The following is a 27019-nucleotide window of genomic DNA, read 5'->3' as shown; positions in this document are numbered from 1 at the left end:
AGGAAAATATACAGATGGAAAACATGCATATGAAAAGAAGCTTATCATATCATGAGGGACTTGCACATCAAAACAATAATGAGATACTACTATGCACCTATTATAACTGCTAAAATCCAAAAACCTGACAATGCCAAATGCTGATGAAGATGGGGAGCAGCAGGAACACTTGTTGTAGTTGAGAGTGTAAAATGGCAAAGCTACCTTTGAAAGCCCTTTAGCAGTCTCCTTATGAACCCCCAAATAGTCTTACTGTATGATGCAGCAGTCATGCTACTAGGCATTTACCCAGTTAAAATGAAAATCTTCATTCACCCAAAAACCTGCATGCAAATATTTATAGCACCTTTCTTCATAATCACCTAAACCTGGAAGCAACCAAGATGTCCTTAAAAGCTAGATAGATATGGATGGTGCCTGTGGCTCAAGGAGTAGGGCACCAGCCCCACATACTGGGAGTGGAGGGTTCAAACCCGGCCCCAGCCAAAACTGCAAAAAAAATAAAAAAAAAAGCTGGATAGATAAACTGTGGTACATTCCTACAGTGGCATACTATTCAACAGTAAAAGGAAATAAGCTATCAAGCAGTGAAAAGACCTGGAGGAACCTTGGCAAAACAAGGCATGATGACAAAGCTACATACTCTATGGTTCTAATTATAAGATATTCTGAAGAAAATAAAACTGTAGAGGCACTAACATTATCAGTGGTTGCCAGCAGTTCAGGGGAAAGAACTGAGGATATATAGGTGAAACGGGAATTTTACGGTAGTAAAGTCAAGTTGTATGATACTGTAATGGCGGATAGAAGACATTTTGCAATTGTCAAAACCCATAGAACTGTACAGCACCAAAAAACCGGCCTTAAGTATGCAAATGAAAAAAAAAAACGCTTTAGGAAGTTGGAGGATCCTGGGGAAAAATGCTGCCTGTGACAAGAGGATCTAACTACATTACAGCTGCATGAAACAGCCTCACTGAAGGGGAATGGGGCCAAAGGAGCTGTCCTAAGTAGCTCTGGAAATGAGCAGAGTCTGCAGGTCTTTGGGGCAGTAGGGAATGCACCTAAGCACTGTGCTCTAGTTGATGAAATTGTTTCCCATGGGGTTAGGGGTTAACGATTCTGCCACTACTACATACGTTTACTAGAATGGAACAATTCAGTAAGTACATGGCAGCTAGTAGGAGCCAGATCTCTACTGTTGGAGTGGGAGTTTACAAATGAGCCAGGGGTGGAAGATTTTAAAGTAGGAAGTGCACAGACAGTAATATGTATGAACAGCCTTGTGCATGGAAGGTATTATTAATTATACATATTATTTACACCCTGAAGGTATTCTTTATTATACATAAAGTGTTGTTTTCACATTCATTTATGCACAATTCATGTACTAAGAGGAGAGAAACTAATTCAAAAAGCTCGGGACATTTTCAGATATAATTTTTAACAATTATATTGTTCATCTTCTGAAGTGGTCATTTAATATGTCTAGATAGATAATGTTCTGTGATTTATAGAAGCTATGTACATCCCAGCATCTTATTATAAATACCTAAAGCAAAGGAAGTGGTTTAGAAATAGAACACTAACTGTCCCCTATGCAATGCCAGAAACTACAGATAGAAATTGGTAGCAGGTAGGAAATTCTTATTTTGTATGAGATACTACTAAATATCTGCATGTTTCCAAAGAGTCACCTTGTTAGCACAGTACAGACCAAGCATCTGGATATTTCAATTTTTGTCTTTCCAGCTGGTAATCTTGACATGGTGTAGACATGGGCAGAGCCTCAAAGTAAAATTATTTCCAAATGTTTTGAGCAGCATTTAATTAAAAATAAAATTTCATTTAACATCACCCACTCCACCTTCTTTTATGTGCCACTTAACTTTCCATATCTGCCTGAAGTACGGAGGAAGGTGCCAGAAAAGAATCCTTCTATGCTTCAGATCAACAGATGACTGTATGCACAGAATTTGAGTTTCAGGCACACTATTAACTTGCCTCAATACACAGCAAATAATGTGACAGATTGAAGCATTGCTCTATTTAAATCAAACTCCTTCCAATTAGTAACTGTGAAACACAAGAAAACATACTGTGCCAATAAAGCATTGGATCTGCTCAACCCCTTTTAAAATGAGTCAAGGCATAAGTACTCACCTACATACTTATTTACATACATACATAACATTGTAGAATCTCCTTTAAGGTTTAAATAACAAAATCAACTACCTGGATTGATCTGGAGACAGAAAAATGGACCAACTGAATTTCTAAAGGCCCTTCATATGCCAAGATTCCATACTTTTTTCTTGTTTGGTTTATGTCCACACTTTCCTTCAAGGTCTTTGTACTGACAGCAACCCTGTTTCCTACAGTCATTTACTTTTATGAAAATTTCCTGTTTACCTGTTAGCCCTAGTCTCCCTCTAATAGCACCCTAAACAAATGGTTACAAATAGAGATTGGCAGCACAGGACATTAACATAACTTCTTTCATTCTTTCATTAGTATTGCCTAGCTTGCTCATTCATCACTCTATACAATTAGACAAATGAAAGGCATCTTTGTTTCTACTTGATCTACAATTCTTTTCAGATTCATTATGTGCATGGCAACAAGAAAAAAAAAATAGTACCTTTGGGCAACATCTGATTTGTCAGGAAATATCTCCTGCTATGATGTGTGGGTGGGGAGAACGTGGGTGATGTGATCCAGATGCCTGGGCCGCCCTTCACCAGTAATGCAGATGTGTTTTATAAGCACATGCCCAGATGGTGACCTCTCTGGCATTAATAATGTGTTTCAGATGCTCGGCTTCCTCCTTTGCATGTATGCACCTCGATTTCACGTATTTCATGTGTTTATTTATGAGGCACAACATTCCTACATTTCATATATGGCAGTTACTATTAAAAATGAGAAGTTTTAACTGCTCTAGAAATTGATAAAGAATCTTTTAAATTGCTATGAAATGTGGCTCTTGTAGGGAATTGACTGCCCGTACAATTACTGAATTCACAAAGCAAATTTCTGATCTTTCTTCTTGCATGTTGAGAAAATATGGTCCTGGGTATACACTTTAAAGATACTTAAGAAATTAAATATTTGCATACATGATACATTATAATGATTTTTATGCTGTTTTCATTTCTGATCTCCAAAGCCTATTTTTAAACATAGTGTGTCCAAACATTGAATATTGTTTTATTCACTATTATTAATTAAATCCAGGCATCAAGGAAGAGAAATTTGGGATCTGCTAGTAATGATTCATATTAATGGGTCCCCAGGGAGAGAACTAGTTTTATAAAAATGTAGTCCAACTGTAGCTCCAAACTATCATAGATTGTAACTCCTTGAATTGGAGGAAATGGATTCATCTTAGAAATGTTGGCTTAGATCTAAAGTATAAAATATAACAGGGTCGTAGTTCCACTGAATTCAAAGAACTGACTCAACATTCTATTCAAAAAACTCAACTTCTTATTCAAAAATTTCAGTTTTGTTATGGGGAGATGTAAAAATGAATCACATTCTTAAAACATAGAGATGAAAAATCCAAATGACAGATGACCAGACCTTGAAAGATGGAGTTCCTGTCCATTTCCTTCTTTAGTGTCAGAACCAACGAACTTTAAAAAGTCAGAAAATATACAGTTTGTGATAGAGAAGTATCTCCACCATCAGCTTCCAAAATACTGCTAAGATGTTTGTAAGGGACTGTGCACTTCTTTTATTATCAACAGCAGAGCATCATACTCACTGTTAAACGGGAACTAACCCCTGAGCACATGTGCACAGAGGGAAGTAAACTCAGTGGAAAGCAGCAGGGTGGGGAGGGGAAGCGAGGGGCATACACCAACCTAGGAACACTGTATGGCTAATGGAACTCAAGCATTATAAAAACAATCCATATAACCTAAAACATTTGTACCCCCTTAATATTTTGAAATAAAAAGCTTGCACAGGATCAAAGTTGCTAACGAGTGCTGAAAGTAAGCATATCCTTTTTTTTTTTTGAGGCAGAGCCTCAGTATGTCATCCTCGGTAGAGTGCCGTGACATCACAGCTCACAGCAATCTCAAACTCTTGGACTTAAGCAATTCTCTTGTCTCAGCCTCCCAAGTAGCTGGGAATACAGGCGCCTGCCACAACACCCGGCTATTTTTTGTTGCAGTTGTCATTGTTGTTTAGCAGGCCCAGGCCAACCCACCACCCTCTGTGTATGTGGCTGGCACTGTAATCACTGTGCTATGGGCACTGAGCCAAAGTAAGCATATCTTGAATCTTGGTTACTTATCATGTGGTTTGGGGTCCTCATGAAAACTATCCTACTTCCTTAAGTAAAGCCTGGTTTTCCTATCTGCATATATATATTTGTCTCGCTTTTACAAATAGAGGTGCCAACTGATTCATTAATGTTGACCAAACTCAGAAAATTGGATGAAAAATTAAAGTAAGTATTCGACTAATTCAGGCAAGAGTTAAAGAATATTTACTTTTCCCTGAATATATTCTCTGAAATTAAAAAAAATAGTAGGTTAAAGAATTTGTTTCCTGTAGAAAACTCTCTTAGATACTAACCTCACACTTATCTTGTGTATATTTTTGTTCAAATGCGTATGCATAATAACAACTCTGGGTTTCCCTGAAAGAAGATTCAGAGCAATTCTAAGAGGACTTCAGATTGTTTATAGAGATAGAGCAATAAAAGGAGAAAGATGAGCCTGGGAAATGTCTTATTTGACATTGAAAAAATGGCTATAGCCTTGCCTTTTTCGCTGACATCTTGAAGACTGTCAAATAGTTTTGGTTATTGATCTTAGACTAAAAAACAAAGACCTTATTAAAGGACCCAACCATGTATCCGTAGACTCTTTTTTTCTAAGCTTCCCCTTTTTATCACAAAGATTAAGATAAAACAAATGGCATTAGCCTTTTTTATATTCAGGATGTTACATATATGATATGCAAGGTCTAATAACTCTTCCCACATTGCTGACAGATGTTATTAACTAGACATGAGACTCTCTACCACCTAACCAGGATCCAGGCTCAGAATCCTCAAAACAGCACAAGGTGTTAATTCATGTTCACATTTGAGACAAAACCTCTTTGCTATTCCCCTTATATTAATTCTGAGCAAATAATTGGTAGTTAGTCTGGATGAGATAAAACTTAAAAGACTGGTGTTTATTGCCATTGTTGAATTCTGTCTGCTTTTCAACGAGAGGTGACCCGCTGGTAGCAGGCCTGCTCTGAAAAATAGTAGGGCTCTGGTAACCATATCAGGTCAGTGACCCCAGCCTATCAGCTTGTCCTGTCCTGCTCCCTGACATATGACCCTCTGAAGACTGCTGGACTCAGATCAATGGTACAGGCCACAAAGGGGTTACCCAAGGGGAACAAGAACCCTGCAGAGTTTACTGGGACAGCTCTGCAACACTGACTTCCACTTCCTCCTTTGACATCACTGCCACTTTCACATGGGCACACGATAGTGACAACAGCCCTGGTCTCCATAGAGTGCTTTCCATCCGTGGTCTCATTTAATCCCCACCTCCATCTGCACAGGGAAGCAGTGCAGCCCTTGATATCCCCAATTTTACTACTAACATGAAGTTCACATGTCCAGAATCACAAAGCCATTGAGGCCAAGAATGGCCAAGTCTGAAGAAGTCAGGTGATAGGAAGCGACAAAAAATGGGTCTTTTGAATTATTTTCCAGATAATTGTGCAAATTCTCTCTATAACCTGGCATGACTAGGCTACACTTTCATAGTGAACAAGCCATGTGGTATAAACAAGATGGTGAAGGTGGTTTCCCCTAAAGAAACTTCTGGGTTATTTAATAATTCAGGCCCTCGGTCATTGAGAGAGACTTTCTGTTCATTTCTCTGACAGCTGGTGACCTTGCTGCAGATGTGGGTTGTCCCTTTGTATTTCACGATAAAACTGTACTGGTGGCGGTTTCTGTCTATGTGGGGACTGTTCTCAGTTATCACCAGTTATGTCCTCTTCAGAGCCACCCGGAAGCTTCTCTCAGGGAGGACACCACGGTATGTATTCCACTCATGCTTCCTCACCATCTCGTTTATTTTAGACATTAATGGGTATATTTGAGTTCCATTTTCCTGGTTGGAGAAGGGAGGGATGTTATACTTTTTTGACACCTCTTTTCTTTTTGGTGGCAAAACTATTTGGACATTAGCTATGCTGCTGTTGGTTCACCTCAGTATTTAATCGTGATTCAGACACACCTGTAAAATGTATGTCTTCAGGGCTGGGCACAGTGGCTCACACCTGTAATCCTAGCACTTTGGAAGGTAGGAGAATTGCTTGAGGCCAGCAGTTAGAGTAAGAGTGAGACATGGGCTCTACAAAAAATAGAAAAATTAGCCAGGAGTGGTAGTAGGCACCTGTAGTCCCCACTACACAGAAGGGGAGGATAACTTGAGCCAGGAATTTGAGATTGCAGGGAGTTATGATGACACCACTGCGCTCTAGCCTAGGAAACAAGGCAAGGTCCTTTTTCAGAAAGAAAAATACATTTGTATATATACATATATGTTTCTTTAACTATTAGCTAGTGAAGACCAGCAAAAAAAGAAGTGAAAGTGTCATTAAAAATTTCTAGAGCACTATTTGCATGTTTATTTTTAGCTTAATATTTTGCTTTATTCCACTGGTAAATTGTGCAACACATGTTTTAAAATAAAGCAAGAGTTGAAAGCTGTATTTCAACCTGAAAATATCTAATAAATCATAAGAATTCAACAACTCATTATTCTCATAACAAATGAGGCTTTACTATTGTGATGATCATTTTAATTACCATTGCAACCTCTAGAGATTTATATCATCCATTGTATCATTTAGAAATCTAAAGTCTTGGGAGGATGGGTGGAGGGAGGGTGATTGGTGGGATTACACCTGCGGTGCATCTTACAAGGGTATATGTGAAACTTAGTAAATGTAGAACGTAAATGTCTTAACACAATAACTAAGAAAATGCCAGGAAGGCTATGTTAACCAGTATGATGAAAATGTCTCAAACGGTCTATAAAACCAGTGTATGGTGCCCATGATCACATTAATGTACACAACTATGATTTAATAATAATAAAAAAAAAGTTTTCAAACCAAAAAAAAAAAAAAAAAAAAAAAAAAAAAAGAAATCTAAAGTCTTAAAATCACACAATGTGCCTGCAAGCTTGCTTTTGCCCTCTGAAAAGGCAAAATCTGTGGGCAAAATCTGAATCTTCATCAAGATAAAACTGAAATGAGATAAAGAGAAAGTAAATAAAGTGTTAAATAGCAATTAAGACAGTCTTGAATTTTGACATTTTTGGAGAATAAATCATAAACCCCTGTAAAAATATTTTTATGATTATTTAGCCATTAAAATTTTTGTTTTTATCCTCTAAAAAAGCAGGAGAGAAAAATATCAACTTTTTCTTCTAGTTTGGAGAAGGAAAAAATATATGAGGAGAGAAATATAAATAAATGGGATAATGAAAATTGAAATACAAATAAATGAATTCAGGTTTATGAGTATTTTAATTTGATTCCACTATGGGAAGATCTTTGGAATGGTTTTAAGAGACCTTCTAAGCTGGCTGATTTGGGGTCTTGGATAGTCTTTGTAGAGTCTGAATTTGTCCCTCAGGAAAATGGACCCTTTCTCCTTTTTTTTATTATTAAATCATAGCTGTGTACATTAATGTGATCATGGGGCACCATACACTGGTTTTATAGACTGTTTGATACATTTTCATCATACTGGTTAACATAGCCTTCCTGGCATTTTCTTAGTTATTGTGTTAAGACATTTACATTCTACATTTACTAAGTTTCATATATACCCTTATAAGATGCACCACAGGTGTAATCCCACCAATCACCCTCCCTATGCCCACCTCCCCCCTCCCTCCCTTTCCCCCTTCCCCCTATTCTTAGATTACAGACCCTTTCTCCTTCTTACAAAATATTCCAAGTTATTTAGGATTAGTAAAAGTTCTCTGAGTTTTGAATGAATCAAAATGTATTGTTTTCATATACATGATATATATATATGTATACATAATCTGTATTGTATTTCAGTAAGAATGTTTCACTTTCCCACGGTATAATGAATTACCCTAGCTAAAGGCAATGTTTCTATGCATACCTGCTTGCTCAATGCAGAGAAATGTTATTATAAGAAATACCTAAATGCTGCCTCATTGCCTTTTGTGGCTCATAGAAGTCAGCTGGCCAGGGTTCCACGCCCTCTCTTTCTCATGCCCACTGCATGTTCCTGCCTGTCCAGCTCTGAGCCCTGGAGTCCATTCTGAGAGCCAGGAGGCTCCACTGACCTTTTTTTTTTTTTTTTTTTGAGACAGAGTCTCACTTTGTCACCCTTGGTAGAGTGCTGTGGCATCACAGCTCACAGCAAATTCAAACTCCTGGGCTCAAGCAATTTTCTTGCCTCAGCCTCCCAAGTGGCTAGGACTACAGGTGCCAGCCACAACTCCTGGCTAGTTTTAGAGACGAGGTCTTGCAATCCACTCTCCTTGCCCTCCCAAATTCTGGGATTACAAGCGTGAGTCACCGCGCTCAGCCCTCCATTGACCTCATAAAGCAAAATCCAGCTGCCATTTGAAGAGACCACAATGGGAGAGACTAAGTAGGGCCTCTTCTAGATAGCAGTCAAGATAAAAGGGTTCCTGTACATAAGAGGTAGAATAGACCCCAGGATCTTTATGGATCTGTGCTTCATCCTTGTGTCATAGGTGAATCACATCTTAGCTGTCTTCCATTTGGAAGCAGAGAATTTCATTCACTACAGGCTAGGAAAGAGGGCTAACAAAGCTCAGCTGCACTGGGGCAGCAGGCAGGCTCCAGAGGAGTCATCTCCAACTACAGTTTAAAACCCACTGGGGAGGGACCCACTTCCAGAAAAGGGGAAGGGATCCACTTCCAGAAAAGGGGAAGGGACTCACTCCCAGAAAAGGGGAAGTGAACTTCCTCTGTGCTACAGTTAGGTTGTCTGTCAGTCAGCTGAAGTTTAGGCTCAAAAATAGGCCACGTGCTATTCCCAAGAGCTGGGCTTGCCCACATCACCTCCAACCCAAGGCCAAAGCTTTCCTTTTGGATGCTGCTCTAAAACAGTCTCTTATCTGGTCTATCTGCCTTACAGTGAGTCTGAGTAGCAAGGAAGTTCTGAACTCTACTGCCTCCAGAAACTTGTGCCCCCAATCAGCAAGAAAATCTGGGTGGAGGGTGTTGAGATGTGGAAAATCTAATACATCCATTTAAATAATGTGACATCTTGAGCATTTAATGTGTCAAGTCTTTTAAACACGAATACACTAGCTCACATAATCTTCAGAGCAACTTTAGAAACTAACGTTACCACCTTTGTGTTATAAATGAGCCAATCACAGGAAGAAACGCCAAGGTCCCATAGGCAATACACCGCAAATGGCTGAGTCAGACCAAAGGCCATCAGACTGCAAAGCCCTTGCTCCCAACAGCATGCTGTGGCTTAATTAAATCAACAAACCATTTTGCACAGAGAAACTATGCAGTTTAAAATGTCATTGGGCCTAGTACATAGCTAATGCTGGCACGAAACTGAGAGAGTCCCTTTAAGGCAGGGGGATAGTATGCCCAGCATGTGTGCAGCTCAAGGAACCCACACTCTGGGGCTCCCTGGTATGCCCTCCAGAGCTTGCCTAGTGCCCCGTATTACCCTTTTAGCAAAATAAACTTCCACCTTGACCTGCCTACATTGATCCCACCTGCTCAGCACTGGCAAATCAGAAGAACCAATGATAAAAGGGGAGCCATGGCAGAAAGACCCTATAGCCTTCCCCGACCCCTTCAGAGGTGGCACGACTGCAGCACATGTGAGTCCTGCACACAGCAGCCTCGGGCAGGATTAAACCTACGTGCAGGCGGGGCTGGGGCAGATGGCCCTTGATGTCAACAGCTTGCAGTGGAGAAAGCGTGCCACCATAAAAGTGATGTGAACCACCACTCACTTCTTAGGCTGGCCCACAACCACATTTAAACCATCATGTTTCAGAAGGTCCCTTCAGACTGGAATTCAGTGAAACAGAGCATGTTGTAAAGTGATATTAAAACCTTACATCAGGGGCGGCGCCTGTAGCTCAGTCGGTAAGGCGCCGGCCCCATATACCGAGGGTGGTGGGTTCAAACCCGGCCCCGGCCAAAGTGCAACAAAAAATAGCGGGGCGTTGTGGCGGGCGCCTGTAGTCCCAGCTACTTGGGAGGCTGAGGCAAGAGAATCGCTTAAGCCCAGGAGTTGAAAGTTGCTGTGAGCTGTGTGAGGCCACAGCACTCTACCGAGGGCCATAAAGTGAGACTCTGGCTCTACAAAAAAAAAAACAAAAAAAAACCCTACATCAGTAAGATTGGTGCCAAGGCTGCAGCGACAAGGAGCCAGCAGGGGAAAGTTGGGGACCGGCTCAGGGGTTAGGGGTGAGAGGTGGGGCCAAATTTCTGGATTGAGACTCTGAACTTTGGGGTGCAAGGCTGAAAAAAGGCTTCAAGAGGATGTGGAGGGAAAGGGCTGAGAGGCAAACAGGGCCTCTCGCCACTGCATGTCCTCCTGAGCAACATTCCTGCCACCCTCCGTTTGCTTTGGGCACCAGGGTTAAGCCCCCAGCTGCCTCTCTTCCCACCACCTCTTGTTCCAGCCAGACACCCACAGAGAAAAGCTGGGCTCCCAGCCTCTTCCTGCTCCCAGGCCTGAAGCAGTCACGTGGCCCTTGTGGTTGTTTTTCCAAGACCCTGACTGCCAGGGAAGAAGGAAACCAGTGGGATAGAGAGGGACCAGAGGTTGAGTAGAGGTAGGGAAGGAAGAGGAGGCCAGTCCAGAGATTGGAAAGGCTTTATTAGCAGAGAAAGGAGAGAAAAAGATCTGAGTGGAGTCCGACCAGCTCAGCTTTCACACAGTTTCAAGAGGCTTTTCTTATCCCTTCTCCAGAGGGCTGAATGTGGGAGGGGCTCCGGATGGAGGTATCCCTTCTGCAGAGAGTCTAATTTTTGCACTCAGGGAAAATCTAGGAGTTACTCCCTTAATTGGCTGCCAGCAGGGGCCAGACTAACAGTGACTAGTCTGTTGTTTCCCAGAACACTGGTCTGAAGCCTTCCAGGGGTGGGCAGGGGGCTGCTGTGATCACGCAGTTTGGTTTTGGCCTGCTCCTTCCAGCAGCTGTCTCCCAGAATGGCTGCGCTCCTGTCAGGGTTCTGATCTTTCCCGTAGGCTTCCTTCTAGATCCTTTCCACTCCCCTCCAGCCTCGTCCTGTTCTCCACTCAGACCCTGTGGGAAGGAGGAAGGGCCTCAGGAGCCGTCCCAGGGAGTAGGATACACACAGGACATGCAGCAGAAGAAACCAAGGCTGAGGTTCATTTGTCCTTCCACCCCCAGAGCTAGGGCAGGGCTCTGGGTGGAGAGGACATGCGGTGAGGGCTGGGCACCCCTCGTGATATCTGCACTGGGGCTGGGGAGAGGGGCAGTGCAGCAGGAGGGAAGAAGAACTGCGGGGAGGGCTGGTCTGCTGCTTGACCTCTGTCCCCATGTACGGCCTTCCTACAAGGCTCTCCTGCCAGCCACTCCGGGCTGACCCCTAAGGCCAAATGAAAAGGGGGCAGTGGAGTGAGGGGAGGCTGGGAGGGAGGGAGGGAGGGAGGGATCCCAGGGAGTGAGGGATGTAGATAAAATGAAGGGACATATGGGCATGCACAGAAACACGTGATAATACTGTTTATAGACTCCTGCTATTACATTAAAACTGTGGATTACTATTAAGTTTAATAGATATATATGTTTATGTTCTGTACATTACATAATAAATGGATTTTAGGAATTAAAAACTGGTTTATAACAATGTTTGAAAAAGACAGAATACGTACTATTACCATGTTCTGTGTTTTCCCCCATTTTTCACTCCACAGATTGGTCTACAAATGGTTTCTTCTCATCTACAAACTCAGCTACACATTTGGTGTTGTGGGTTATTTGGCTATCATGTTTACAGTGTGTGGATTCAACTTATTTTTCAAGTAAGTATCTCCAATTAAGACTCCAAGTACTTTCTTAGAGCAACAAGAAAAGAACAAGTGATCCCATCTCATTGTGGGCAAGAGATTTGAATAGAAGCTTCTCTGAAGAAGACAGGTGCACGGCCTATAGACACATGAAAAAATGCTCATCATCTTTAATCATCAGAGAAATGCAAAGCAAAACCACTTTAAGATATCATCTAATTCCAGTAAGAGTAGCCCACATAACAAAATCCCAAAACTATCGATGTTGGCGTGGATGTGGAGAAAAGGGAACACTTCTACACTACTGGTGGGAATGCAAATTAATATGTTCCTTTTGGAAAGAAGTTTGGAGATTACTTAGGGATCTCAAAATAGACCTGCCATTCGATCCTACAATTCCTCTACTAGTTATATATCCAGAAGACCAAAAATTACTTTTTAACAAAGATATTTGCACCAGACTGTTTATTACAGCCCAATTCATAATTGCCAAGTCATGGAAGCAGCCCAAGTAGCCATCTACCCATGAATGGATTAATAAATTGTGGCATACGTATGCCATGGAATATTATGCAGCCTTAAAGAAAGATGGAGACTTTACCTCTTTCATGTTTACATGGATGGAGCTAGAACATATTCTTCTTAGAAAAGTATCTCAAGAATGAAAGAAAAAGTACCCAGTGTACTCAGTTCTACTATGAAATCAATATATAATCACCCACACTTCCATATAAAAGATATAACACAACTACAGCCCAAAATGAATGGGGGAAGAAGAGGGAAAGGGGAGGGAGAGGATGGTAGAGGGAGGACAATCAGCGGGACCACACCTATAGTGCATTTTGCAAGGGTACATGGCAAATCTATTATGTATAGAGTATAAATGTCTTAACACAATAATTAAGAAAGTGAGTTGAAAGCTATGTTAACCAGTTTGATGTAAGCATTCCAACTTGTATATAAAACCAGCACATTGTACCCCATAAATATATTAATGTATACAGCTATGATTTAATAAAAAAAATATTTCATTGTAAAAAATAAAATATTGCTACACAGGCCCCATCCCCAGAGATTCTGATGCAATGGGCCTGGGGTGTGGCCGGGAGAGGGCGGGTTTTACAAGCTGCTGAGGTCTTTTTCTACGCAGCAGCCTCACTTGAAAACAGCTGTGTGAGTCAGCTTGTCTGCGCACTGTGCAGTCCTAGGAAACTGTGAAGACCATCTTAATTCCTTTGTCCACTTGGAACTGAGTGGTAAAATTTGAGGGAAATTCTGAGAATTTTTCCTTCTTTCATTTAAGAAAAGAAAAAGTAAACAAATGAAAAAATATATTTATATAAAGTTCTCTTAGTGACAGGAAATCTTTTCTAAGCCCCAATGCTTCCCTGCCACCCAAATGCTCCATTCTTGTGTTCTTATGCTGCTGTTTCCTACAGAATCAAAGCCAGAGACTCCATGGACTTTGGCATCGTATCCCTGTTCTATGGCCTCTACTACGGAGTGATGGGGAGAGACTTCGCAGAGATCTGCTCAGATTACATGGCTTCTACCATAGGGTTAAGACTTGCTTTCCATCTTTAAAACCACTTATGACACATAGAAAAATGTTCTCATTTTACATATTCGCATCCATTTTCAGACATAGGTAAGTCTCCCCACTGTACTGATTATCATTTCCTATGGTGCTATTTTGGTTCACCCAGCCCAGTTGCTCCCTGGATTCTCCTTGCATCAAAAATTTTTCTTTGTTAATTAATTAGAAATACATTTCTTATTTGTAAAGAATAATCTGGGAATGAGGCATATATTTGTGTTATCCTATCCAGCATACCCTAATTGCCAACCTTTAAGGATTAGTAAAAGATCAGCAATAACTAAAACCATTTACCTCTGCCTAAAACTCTGCCTAATACAAATAAAAATCATATCCATTGCTACATAAAACACTTTAGAATAAGGCTCAGTGCCCGTAGCACAGTAGTTAGGGTGCCGGCCACATACACTGAGGCAGGCAGGTTCATACCCAGCCCGGGCCTGCTAAACAACAATGACAACTGCAACAACAACAACAACAAAAAATAGCTGGGTATTGTGGCAGGTGCCTGTAGTCCCAGCTACTTGGGAGGCTGAGGCAAGAGAATCGCTTAAGCCCAGGAGTTTGAGTTTTCTGTGAGCTGTGACCCCACAGCACTCTATTGAGGGTGACATAGTGAGACTCTGTCTCAAAATAAATAAATAAATAAATAAATAAATAAATAAAACCACTTTAGAATCAACAGTGCTTCAAGGTATTACTTATCATAAAGACCAGTTATCATTATATAAGATCTGAAGAAGTAGGAGATACACTGACTGTGCATTGTTGCCTATCATTTTTTTAAATACCTAATAACTGCTTTTTTAAAAATTCTCTTAAAATTAAAATTCACAATGGACATACTTTCTGGTTAAGTGGATTCCCAATTCTGCTATCAGGAACATTTATCTGTGTCTGACATATGCACATTTCTTTAAAACTTCAGGGATCCCCCCCATAGTTTCAGGAATTCCGAACCTCTGTCCCTCTACCTACTTCTTGGTGCACAGCTAGATATTAAGTGGAAAAACTAGTATAAGTAATAAGAGAAGGGTGACCTTCTGGATGGTTCTTCTCTATCCATTTATGAGGCAGGACCTAAGTGGACCTGTGTCCTTCCCCTCCACAATAGGCTCTATCTTACTCTTCTCCTAGAGCCTACAAACCATTTTTCTCTGGTGAAATATTGGAACAACATACCTTTGGAATTCCTCTGTCACATATTATCTGTGGGACAACTGCCCTTCTTAGAGTTTAGGTGAGCACAAGAAATATTTTCACTCCCAGTTCATCCAACAAAAACCACAAGTCGTATCCCCTTAGAAAATTCTCAGAGACTCTTATGTTTGTTTATGAATAGAAGAGGAAAAGGAGAATTGTATGTGTCCAGATTCTCCAGGGCACCAGGAAGAGGAGATTTCACCTGGCAAGACAACCAAGTCTTTAAGCACCAGCTTTCTGGAGGTTTCCCACCGGTTCCACCCCACTGGTCCTTAACATCTTGCCGTCCTGTCATCTTTATTCCACCTAAAGATGGAATCTTTAAAAAGCACTGCCTCAAGCCATTGGCACAGCACCCAGTGGCTTGCACTGATGGTGTGTGTGCAGGTGTGTGCACAGACACACTTGTGCGTGTGCTTGTGGCTGAGATGCGGAGGAAGCAGAGGAGCTGCAATTTCCATTCCCCGTAATTGGTCTGGTGTGGTGTCTAAGCCCCACACCAGACCAATTAAGTCAGAAGCTCTGGGAGTGGGGCCATTGCATCTCCTTGGTTTTAAAAAAGTACTTCAGGAAAAGGAATGAACTATTAAGCCATCCAACAACATGGATGAATCTTAAATGCATGTGGCTAAGTCTGAAAACGCTACGTCCTGTATGATTCCATTTATATGATATGTTTTTGAAAAGGCACAACGACAGCAGTGCTTAATAGATCCGTTTAGGGGAGGAGCGTGGGTTAATGGGTGAAGCACAGGGAATTTCTTGGAGCGGTGAAACTATTCTGCATGGTACTATACTGGTGGATACGTGACACTGTGCATTTATCAAAATGCATAGAACTTTGTAGCAGAAAGGGTGAACTTTAATGTATGTAAATTTTAAAAATCATTTAAGGGACAGATAACCCTTAAATGATGAATAGTACAGAATGCAGACTGTGAGAAAAGAATCTAACTGTAATACAGGTGTATGAAATAACCTCACTGAAAGGGAAGGGAGGAAATTAAGTAGCTTTTAAATGAATGAGGAGTATAGAATTATCATCAATAGGAACTGTACATAATCACTGGACTCTAGCTGAAAATGTTGCCCTCAGGGCTGTGGGTTAATAATTCCAATACCACTATGCACGTATGCTGGAATTGAACAACTAAGTAAATGGATGATTACGAAAACTGGGTTTCTGCTCCTGGAGTAGGGGATTACAGATAATTAAGGGGAAAAGGCTAGAATGATCCCTGTAGTAATACTTGCAGACTCAGTATAAACTCATGTTTAGCTTAATATAGATATGCATGGATACTATAGACACATTTGTAGATCTATGTGTGTATATATACATACATATGGGTTAGAGTATCCAGCTATATTAACTTGCTCTGTCAGCTAAAGGCAGTGAGGCCCAGTAGCAATGAGCATGCCTAGTGCCCAGGTCTTGGTTTCTACAATAAATATACTGAATATACAGTATAAGCCTGGCACATCTTGAAGTGCCAGAAAGTAAGAAAGTGCTAAAATCAAAACAAAAGAATCCCACAATGATGGGAATACAAGGTCTGACAATTAAGTTCACAAACTCATCCTAGAACAAGTGCTACATACCTCATTGCTGACTATCGCTACGGTCATCTTCGAAGGACTCCCCTTGGGAAGATACGCACTGACACCAGCGCCTAGTTCACCCTTCACAGCAATTGTGGAAGTCTTTCTGGAGTGGCCATTAGAGCTGCCATCATACAAGACAAAGAGACACAGGAGGCAACTGAAAGAGTTCCCAGAGGTCAAAGCTGCAATTTGAACAACAAAATAGTAATAGTAGTGTTAATAATGGGTTATAGATGGAATTATAAAATAAATATCCATGAATCTACAGTGATACAAATAAATGGAATAAATAAATGAGTGGTGGCTCGGCGCCCATAGCTTAGTAGTTAGGGTGCCAGCCACATACACCGAGGCTGACAGGTTCGAACCTGGCCTGGACCTGCCAAACAATGACAACTACAACAACAACAACAACAACAAAATAGCCAGGCGTTGTAGCAGGCACCTGTAGTCCCAGTTACTTGGGAGGCTGAGACAAGAGAATTGCTTAAGCCCAAGAGTTTGAGGTTGCTGTCAGCTGTGATGCCATAGCACTCTACTGAGGGTGATGTAATGAGACTCTGTCTCAAAAAATAAAAAAATTAGCCAGGCACTGGCCAGGTCCCAGCTACTTGGGAGACTGAGGCAGGAGGGTTACTTGAGCCCAGGAATTGGAGGTTGCTGTGAGCTGCGATGATACCACTATACTTGTCCAGGCAACAGAGTGGGGACCCTGTCTCTCAAAAAAAAAAAAAAACAAAGTGGGTGAACTGAAACAAAATAGAGATGACTGGATTTTCTCTAGATCTCTTAATCAGAATCTCCAAGAGAATAAAGGGAAGGGCCAGTCTATGGATAAGCATAAAAGATTCTGATGTGATTCTAACTACAGCCCTGGATAAAAGAATTCCTGGATGTGGCCGTGAGGTGGGAGGTTAGAGTTGGCCATGTGCTTTGAGTCCATTTGGGCTTCAGTAGTTTTTTGTTGTTGTTGTAGTTTGGTTGAGGGGCGGAGAGGTTAGCATTGTTCCTAGAGGGAAAGGTATCTGGAGCTCTAAACCAACTCAGAAGCAGGGAAGAGTCTCGCTGCCTGCCTCAGTGCCTGGCAGTGGCTTCCCTGCATTCAGAGAAAGGCTTGTGCTCTCCTCTCCGACAGCGCTCTGTTCGTTTCCTCCGACAGTTCTACAGCATCACTGGAATGCCCACAAGGAGCTTGTCAGGTGATATCTGTGCCATCTGTGGCCAGAAGATCATCGTGGAGCTCGATGAAGAAGGTCTCATCGAGGACACCTACCAGCTTTCCTGTGACCATGTGTATCCTTCTCACAGGAAGCCGTCTCGTCTTCCTCAAGCTTCCTTCCCTTCCTCTCCTCTGTCCCCATTTCCTCTGTCTTGCCTAGTACCTGTCCCCAAACCCCAAACCTTTATCCTCCAGCTCCGTGTTTCTCTTTGAGACTTTCTAATAATCACTGCAGAACAATCACCTGCTAATTAAGGTGAACCTCTTCCTCCAGTAATTTCCTCTTTACACACGATCTTAGCCAAAAGGCTGAGAAGCAATGTAATTTCCTCTTTAAGGAGGACTTAAGGCAGCAGCATCTGAGTGGGGCACTTGCTGGGGATGTTGACTGAAGTCTTAAGTGAGCAGATAGCCCAGAAGGTCAAGGAGGAGAGGGGGGTTGGGATTGAGAAAATGAGTGATATCCCAAGTGCAGGGAGGTACCGGGGTCTGAATCTCAGTGGACAGAGAAATACAAAGTGTGTGTTACTTAGAAATAATTCTAGGTGGCAACAGTAGTATTGGGGACAGCCACAGGAGAAAACCAAGCCACCTTCCTAGTTTAGCTATTGAGAAGAGGATAAGACCACAGACAGTGGGACATCTTAAAGCCCCATCAAAAGGAGTGATCAAAATGTGAGCATCTAGTCCTGGGAACACACGGTTCCTCTGCCAGTGGGCTCCATCCCACATAGCTGCCTGTTGGCTGAGGGGTCTTCAGGTGGCAGGTACCCGATGACATGAGCCTAGAAGCCACCATTCTCTAGTCACTCCAGGGACCATTAAGGAAAGCCTCAATGTGCTGAAAACCCCTGGCCTCGAGACTCCTGAACAAAGCAGCCTGTGCTGCCTGAGCACGTAACTGCAGAAACCAAAGTTATGTTTGGGTTGGCCAAGAATCAGTATTTTAATTCTTTCCTAAGTACAAAAAAGAGGCATCATTTATCTTTGTTTTATAGTACTGTATCAACTTAATATTATCGCTACGTACCCAGTAAGTTCAAAGCTCTGGCAGCATGGATGGTTAAACCATCTGTCTTTTGCCTCTGAAGCCCACTTAGTCAGTCATCCCTCCACGTGTAACGCCTGTGATTCAATTCTGTTTTATCTGGACAGTTTCCATGCATTCAATCCCAAGAGGAAAACCTGGACCAAATCTATCTCAAAAGTAATAGGAGCCTTTACTCCAACATTTAAGCCTTAAAATTTTAAGGGAAGAAACACAACACAAAGATAGACCATATGGGATTCTATAGGGGTTTTTTTTAATGTGATACCTCTCCCAAAAAACTATCATTCTTCATAGAAATGTTCCAAGTCTAGCCCTGGTTTTAAGTATGATTTACTTTTCAAATGTTGGAACAAAGCCCCTTCTGCCATTTGCAAGTGGAAATATTTTCTCTCCCCACCTTTAAAAGCCCTTAGGGGTTGTCGTACATGTGTGCTTATGTAATCCAAAATGTAGTCACCTTTAAATTTGCTTTGCAGCAAGTATTATTAATGGCCCATTTTAGCATGAGTCATATTAGCGAGGAGTGGGCAGACGTGAGGCACACTAACAGGAAGCGGTTATCAGGGTATTTCTCAGCAGTAGTTCTGCCGGCGTGCAAGTTCTTTAGCACTGAGATTTTGAAGATTAAAGAGAACATTAAAGAGAATACGGACACTTCAGTGCTGGCTCAATGACCCTGAATTCTCTACCTATGGGGAAGGCAAGGCTGTATTCCAGCCCTTTCAAATGAAGGGCTCTATGGGTTTTGGTTCAAAATCTTTGTTATAACAACACCGCTACATGTTAATCCAAGCATATTGCAAAAATGACCCCAATTCCAAGAACATAAAACAGTGGAAACTCTTAGCTGCACGGAGATCTAATACCGAGGAATTATGTCAGTAGCCTCGTCTTGGCCACATCTCCACGGTTCTCTACTTGTCAGGGAGGGAACTTCTGCATCACGGCTGTTCCTGTGGGTGGGTGTGGAGCAGGCCAGTCAGAAGTGCATGTGAGCTTGGCCCAGAAAACCACACTGGGAGTTGTGATTATAGAAATAAGTAAATAAATAGGATGGGTCTCATTATAGTCAATCATTTTGCCCAAATCTACAATATTGGGCAACCTGGAGATATGCACAGTAGAACCTCCCTAGTTGGCCACCTCCCTACATTGACCATCCCCTTGAGTTGACCTAATTTTCATAGACTGGACATGCACCACATGTATGTATCAGTATGGTAGGCCTAGTTCATGTTGACGATTTCTGTATGTTGACCAGTTTGTTGCAGACCCATGGGTAAGAGGTCCTACTATATTTCCAAAAATAATCAGTTTGAAATGATTCATTCAAGCACTCATTTAATAAGTATTTCTTAGACACACCTTAGGTGCTGAAGACAGAGATGAACGAGACATAGTCCTACAGATAATTCATGGCCCAGGAGAGATAAGTCAGTGTGCAGAAAGTCAGGATACTTTACCATGAGTCCCTGGTGCTGTAAGAGAATGCAGGGTTCGCTCTCAACTTGGGGGCAAAGGGTCAGGCTCTGTGGACGAGGAAATGTATACAAATGAATTTGTAATTGCCTAGAGTTTGAGAAGTTACCTTTATTAGGTTTATATTCTATTAAAAATAATTGGCTCCTCATCAGTCATAAAAATGTCAAGGAAAAAAATTTATGAAGTTAATAGAAATATTTGTGAGTTTATGACCACAAATAATTTAAACTTGTTGAAGTGCCTAAGACAGGTCCGATTACGTAGAAGGTAATGAATAGTGCTCAAGACGTCGAATCAGGAAATGCTGTGGTAAGTTCACGAGAAATGCACAAGAAATGAGGTAGGGAAATAGCATGATGCATGTATGTAAGACATTACTGAAAAAAGAGAGATTCAAGTGAGCCAAGAATAACTCAGGCAAAGGGACTCAGAGCCTCAGAGCTAATGCAGTTCTGACTCCAAGCTCACGGTCACTGGAGGCTCTATTGTCCTACAGAACCTCCCTAAAGAAGCGATGTGTCCAGTCAGGTCATGACTGACAGCCCTTCTCACCCTCTGCTACAAGACCCTAAAGACAGGATCATTTCCATTTCCATGTCATCATGAACCAGACATCGCCCTTTTGTATCTAGAAGCTTCCCTAACAAGACGCTTCAGCTTTCATGAATTCTGCATCCGAGGTTGGTGTATTGTTGGTAAAAAGCAGACTTGTCCCTATTGCAAAGAGAAGGTTGATTTGAAGAGGATGATCAGTAATCCGTATCCTTTAAAAAGAAGTTACCAAATTTTATTTTAAAGGTTACTAGGAAGGTATTCTTCGATCTAAACTTCCCTTATCTGTGTGTGGTTACAGCAGAAAACTTTGTCTCCCCTAGCCAGCTATTTCAAAATGACGCATGATCTCATTTCTCCTCTGTGCCTATATTACTATTCTGATTAGGAAGTTAAGTGCCTGAAAACATTCCACTCTTCATGCTCCATATTTTCCACGTTAAGGGCTTTAATGGAAATGTGATGGGACGTTGCAAACGACATAGCTATGAGAGAACAATTGAGACGGATGGACGCACAGATAAGTGGGTGAACTGGATGGGGGTAAGTGGATAAATAGAAAAATTGGAATTGAAATTGTAAAAGCTCCAAATGTGAACCGGGAAAAAAAAAAAAAAAAAGTATTTTCAGGGTGTGCCAAATGTTATCAGTCCCAGAAATAAGTAGGCTTTTCCCTCCTTGGATTTTGGCTTTCTAAATTCCTTGCTATGCCTCACATCTTCTTCTAGTGGTAACAATATTGAAAAGAAACAAAGACCTTAAGAGTTGATCAGGTTCTGATAGCAATTAGGATTTTCATAGACATCAGGATGCCCAGCAGAATAAATGCAAGTCTCAGTAAGGTCATGGGAAGGTAAAGACCCCCATCAAGAGCTGACTAGAATTACTTAGTCCTCAGCCTCACTGTCCCAAGACCTTAAGGCATCTCTTCCAGGAAGGGTTGTGGGAATGAGATGAAAACCTATCCTACCTGGGAGCAGAAGGACACTGAAAGATTGGCATCAACATGCCTAGTATCCTCTCTTCACATGAGAGATGGCCTTTGCAGACTTGCTGAGTAACACTTACATTTTTACAGTGTTAAAGGAAACACCTTCCTTAATCCCTGTTCCCCTGCTCTTCACGATTGGTTTACAGCTGCTACAGCAATGCCCTGTCTCTGGGCACTGCAAATCAGGAAGGGACTTTCAAGGAGGGCATTAGAGAAGGAGGCAGTGCCAGCAGGCCATGGAGTCTCAGGGACAGGCCATGGCAACAGAGACACCCACCACTCACACAGGCTCCGGGCTGAAGGTGTGCAATGCTGCTCCCTCCCCCCGTTCATCACCACCCCCACCCCCATCCCCTTCTAATGGGGGGAGACCCAGTCATTTTGGTTAATAACTTGTAAGACTGCAGTACATGAATCTTTGTTAGAGTAATCTTTGTTAGAGTAATAAAATAAAAAATATTATGTTCATAAACGTCACTTCAAATAGTTTAATTGATAAAAGGCATCTTTTTTCATATAGTCTTGAGAAAATAAACTGCTGAACGTCAGATGTACTCTTTTTATTGAGACTCAGTATAAGAAAAAGCTACATGTGAAAAAGCTGCTATTTTGTTTGTAATATTGCTATCAGACATGCTATGCGTTAATTAGGCTCCCTCAGCAGAATTTATCAAGGATATCAACAAAAGGTCTGTCTTACCTGATGATTTAGTGTTGTTCCTTTCAACATACCATGGGTTCCCTCTGATGCGCTAACTACCAGGAAACGGAGTTCTAAGCTCTTCCTTAGGTAAAGCGGCTTCTCCTATCCTTAGTTTTCTCATATACCAATTCTTCTCTTCCTCCTTCTGTGAGCATATGCCCTTGATTTTTATTCTTGTGTTACAGTTTGGGATTTTATTGTAAAGCAGTTTCAAATTATTTTTGGAAATTGACTGTGATTTAAATAACAATGATAACCATAATGCTATAAAAATCATGGAAAGAAAAAAAATCATGGAAAGGGCTTTCAATTGAGCACGTAGAGTTAACAAGAAAGGAAATCACCACTCATTACATTGTTTACTATATTTGCAAATGATATTTATGTTTGTTTTTTTTGTTTTGTTTTTTTTGGCTGGGGCTGGGTTTGAACCCACCACCTCCGGCATATGGGACTGGTGCCCTACTCCTTGAGCCACAGGCGCCACCCGCAAATGATATTTATGAATATTTATGCTACTTCTCTGGCTGTATAAAGAACAATCTCCTTAACTGAGATTTAGCTGGGAGCACACACATATTTTGTACGGACAGATCCTGGACTGGCTCCAATATTTGGTGGCCTGGCAACCTGTGGTGATAGGAATAGTTCAAGGCATTAACTATTCACTAGGGCTGGAATAGTATGGCAGACTTACCCCAGAAGTGATATAATGCAAGGCTGAAATATTATTAAATCCTTGGTCCTCTATTTAACATTGATTTTTTTTTTAATTTTAGAGATGATCCCAAGAGTTTATAAAACTAAATAAAATTTGGTGTCATACTTAAAGCAATTTGCCTATGTGAAAAGAATTTGAAGAAACTGAGCAACGGTATAAAAAAAGTACATTTCTCATCTTTCCCATTGCAATCGTTTTCTAACCCATGCACACATTTGTTAGACCCCACTATGTATGGACAGTCCCCTCCAGTCTGATAATGATCTCATCTGTAAGTGTTTCTGAGGTTTGTAAAGGACTTCTCACATGCGACACTTAGTCATAAATAATATCTTCTCATCAGTTCAACATCTTTAAAGAGGTAGGTAGAGGCTTGGCGCTCATAGCTCAGTGGTTGGGGTGCCGGCCACATGCACTGGGGCTGGTGGGTTCAAACCCGGCCCAGGCCTGCCAAAAAACAATGACAACTGCAACAACAACAACAAAAAAAAAGCTGGGCGTTCTGGTGGGTGCCTGTAGTCCCAGCTACTTAGGAGGCTGAGGCAAGAGAATCACCTAAGCCCAAGAATTTGAGGTTGCTGTGAGCTGTGACACCACAGCACTCTAATGAGGGTGACATAATAAGACTCTGTCTCAAAATAAAAGAGAGAGAGAGGTAGATAGAGCTGTTGAGTCACCTGTGGGTGGAAGAAGATACTGTCTTTTCTGCTCTAGGGGCTTATTAAGGTGGCAGCCTGGGCGCCACACCAGGTGCCACATCTTCTCACGGGGCCCCAGCTCCTTTGGGTTTCCTGGAGCTGCCAAACACACTCAGCATGACCAAGGGCTGCACTAAAGTGGAAAGAATCACTCTCCTTTCATGCCCCTCTTATTACACTCTCCTTACATGCGCACACAGAGACGCACACGGACGTGGGCAATCATCCTTACGGTTCTCGGCTTTCATTTTCTTCAGACCACTTATCAGTACCTGAAATCATCATCATAAACTTATGTATTTGTTTGTCTTCCATTCCAGGAAGCCAAGGAATTTTATCTGTTGTTTTTCTTCCTACATCCCCAGCAATTTGAACACTGCCTGGCACATAACAGATACGCAAAAATATTTACCGAAAGAATAAATTAACCTGGCAGAAGGGAACAAAATTAACCAAACAGGGAAGACACGCCAGAAGGAACCCAAGAATGACATGTTGAACTCCCAAAATTAATCTTTTTAAAATGACTGTCATTTGTTAAACAGCCATGACTGCATACATAGCACTAGAATCTACTCAGCAATACTGGAAGCATTAGGCTTGTATGAGATAGAAAGGGAATGCCCCGAATGTTTTCCTTGTCCAAGTGTTGTCAGTGTACGTCATACTGTTCACAGTCCGTCATCAAGATCCCTCACACTAACATTTTTGATGGTTGGAATTTTCCTTCTTCAACCTGCCCAATCACGTCAGTGTTGTGATTAGTTCACTGCCCAAATTTAATTCTAAAAGATTTAATTCTGGTTTATTTCTCTACTCAGCAAACATCCCAATAATCAAATACTGATTACATAGTAGGCATGTTCAAGGGTCAAGGAGAAAAAAACAAGATTTCTTGTCTTATAGTCTATTGACAAATAAAAGACTTCACATTTGGATAAACACTAACAAAAAATTGATTTTTCTTCTATTAAAAAAAGGACTCCTTAAATATCTCTGATGTATTTGCCACTTACCTTTTATGGACAGCTTCATGAGAGAAGCTTCTGGAAGCCTTTAGAACTCTGGGCAAGTAAACCAATATCTATCTGCATGGAATTCAAAATGACCCTCAGAGTTTAGGAATATCAGATAATCACTAAACAACCTTAGAGAAAAAATGAAGATGCCATTTTCTTTATACAGTTTCAATATTTACAAATCCCAATTTTTCAAATCTCAATGGTGCATTCTCTTTCTCTCTCTTTTTTTTTTTTGAGACAGAGTCTTACTTTGTCACCCTCTGTAGAGTGCTCTAGCATCATAGCTCACAGCAACCTCAAACTTTTGGGATCAAGTAATCCTCTTGCCCCAGTTTTTCATTTTTAGTAGAGACAGGATCTCACTCTTGCTCAAACTCGTGAGCATAAGCAATCCACCAGCCTGGGGCTCCCAGAGTCCTAGGATTACAGGCATGAGCCATAGCACCTGGCCACAAATCCCAATTTTGTATAGTAATACATATATATATATGGAAAAATGACTGGAGGTTTTATAAACACTTCAAAGTTACCAGTAGTGATCCCAAGTTGATGGGCTAAGAGTTGGTCCTTATTTTCTCTTATTTGCTCTTATTCCTTTTCCAAAACTTCTATGGTAAACATGTTTAATAATTGCAATGAGAAAACTAAATATTATTTTTAGGCCAAACACAGTGGGTGACACCTATAATCCTAGCATTTTGGAAGGAAAAGGCAGGAGGATCATTGGAGGCACAGATTCAAGACCAGCTCTGAGCAAGAGTGAGACCCCATCTCTACCAAAAAAAAGAAAACTCTGCCAGACATGGTGGTACATGCCTATAGTCCCAGCTACTTAGGAGGCTGAGACAGAAGGCTCACTTGAGCCCAAAAGTTCAAAGTTACAGTGAGCCTTGATGGTACTACTGCACTCTAGCCTCGGCAACAGACTGGGATCCTGTCTCTTAAAAAAAAAAAAAAAATCTTGAAATTAAATACAGGTCTATAGATCAAGTCAATGTTAAATTTATCTGGGTCTCATGATAATTAATATGGTGCTTAATGTAGTAGAAATAGAGAAGCAAAGTAGAAAGTCCATTATTTTGTTTGGTTTCTGTGACATCTCAAGTTTTCATCTTCTAAACTTGTCCATTTTTTTCTCAAGCTGGCTGCTGTTTCCTCCACAACACCCTTTTATAAAAGAGATACAGCCCTATCGAAGTTCCCCAAGGACTAAGGCCTGTTATGTGCTTAATGACCTTATTTATATGGAGTATTTATCTGCAAACAATAGGATCCCTTACATTCCTGCTAATACCCATAAGAAAAAAATATTCATTTATGAGCCATAATACATAAGGGAATGAATCACTTCTTGGAAAGTAATAATAGCTGACATCCCCTACAAGCATCTCTCTCACCCCACACAGGCACCTGCAGGCCCCATTCTCACAGGCTTGGTACTTTCACCCTCCTCACACCTCCAGGGGGATGGCAACCAGTGAGCACGGCCTCAGTGGCTTACTCACATCTCTGTATTTCATACCCTCAGTACCGTACCTAGGACACAGAGATCACATCCCCTATGAGTGATTTGCCCAAGATTACACATCTACTACCCAGGTCCTTCTGACTCCAGAACCCAACTAACCACAGGAACCCAGTTCTGGTTTAGAATTGAGCAGAACCTAAAAGCGATTCATGTGGTTCCCAACGTGCCAAGAAAGTCACATAGAATCAGTAAACAGCTCTCAGCAGAGAATGTTGCATCAAAATAGAACATGTAGTGCTAAGTCTAAATCATAAAAATTAATGTATAATAATATGGTGTATCAAATTAATTTTGAGTCATTATGAGGATCCTCTAGGTACATAGTTATTCAACAATCTATTTAGCTCTCATGTACTTTTTTAAATTTTCAGCAGAAAAAAAGGGTGGCCTTTTTAGAATTAGAAACAAGACTTTTCAAAGAAGAAGAAAGCCCCAAGATGCAGGGGAAAGAGACGACAAATGGTAACTGAGAACCAGAGTGACAGACACTAACTCCAACCTGCCGGGTAGTTAAAGGCTGAGGAAGGTCAGCATCAGGACATGGGAGGCTTCCCAACTGAGTATTTTATTTACCTTAAGA

At 41.3% G+C, this 27019-nt stretch overlaps 1 protein-coding gene across 1 annotated transcript in view; it reads left to right on the top strand.

Moving 5' to 3' along the window:
- Nucleotides 1-23153, top strand: part of RNF175 (ring finger protein 175) — a 39826-nt gene extending 16673 nt beyond the window's left edge. The window contains exons 2-8 of the mRNA XM_053583263.1: nucleotides 5911-6065; nucleotides 11975-12082; nucleotides 13507-13626; nucleotide 14056; nucleotides 17632-17765; nucleotides 20882-20983; nucleotides 23033-23153. Of these exons, the coding sequence (XP_053439238.1) occupies nucleotides 5911-6065; nucleotides 11975-12082; nucleotides 13507-13626; nucleotide 14056; nucleotides 17632-17765; nucleotides 20882-20983; nucleotides 23033-23153 (741 nt within the window). The remainder of the gene's footprint in view (nucleotides 1-5910; nucleotides 6066-11974; nucleotides 12083-13506; nucleotides 13627-14055; nucleotides 14057-17631; nucleotides 17766-20881; nucleotides 20984-23032) is intronic.
- Nucleotides 23154-27019: the final 3866 nt, after the last annotated feature.

This window comes from Nycticebus coucang, chromosome 1, assembly GCF_027406575.1.
Source record: "Nycticebus coucang isolate mNycCou1 chromosome 1, mNycCou1.pri, whole genome shotgun sequence".
Taxonomy (NCBI): Eukaryota; Metazoa; Chordata; class Mammalia; order Primates; family Lorisidae; genus Nycticebus; species Nycticebus coucang.
Note: the sequence above shows the minus strand (reverse complement) of the source record. Positions and strands in the feature narration are given on the sequence as shown.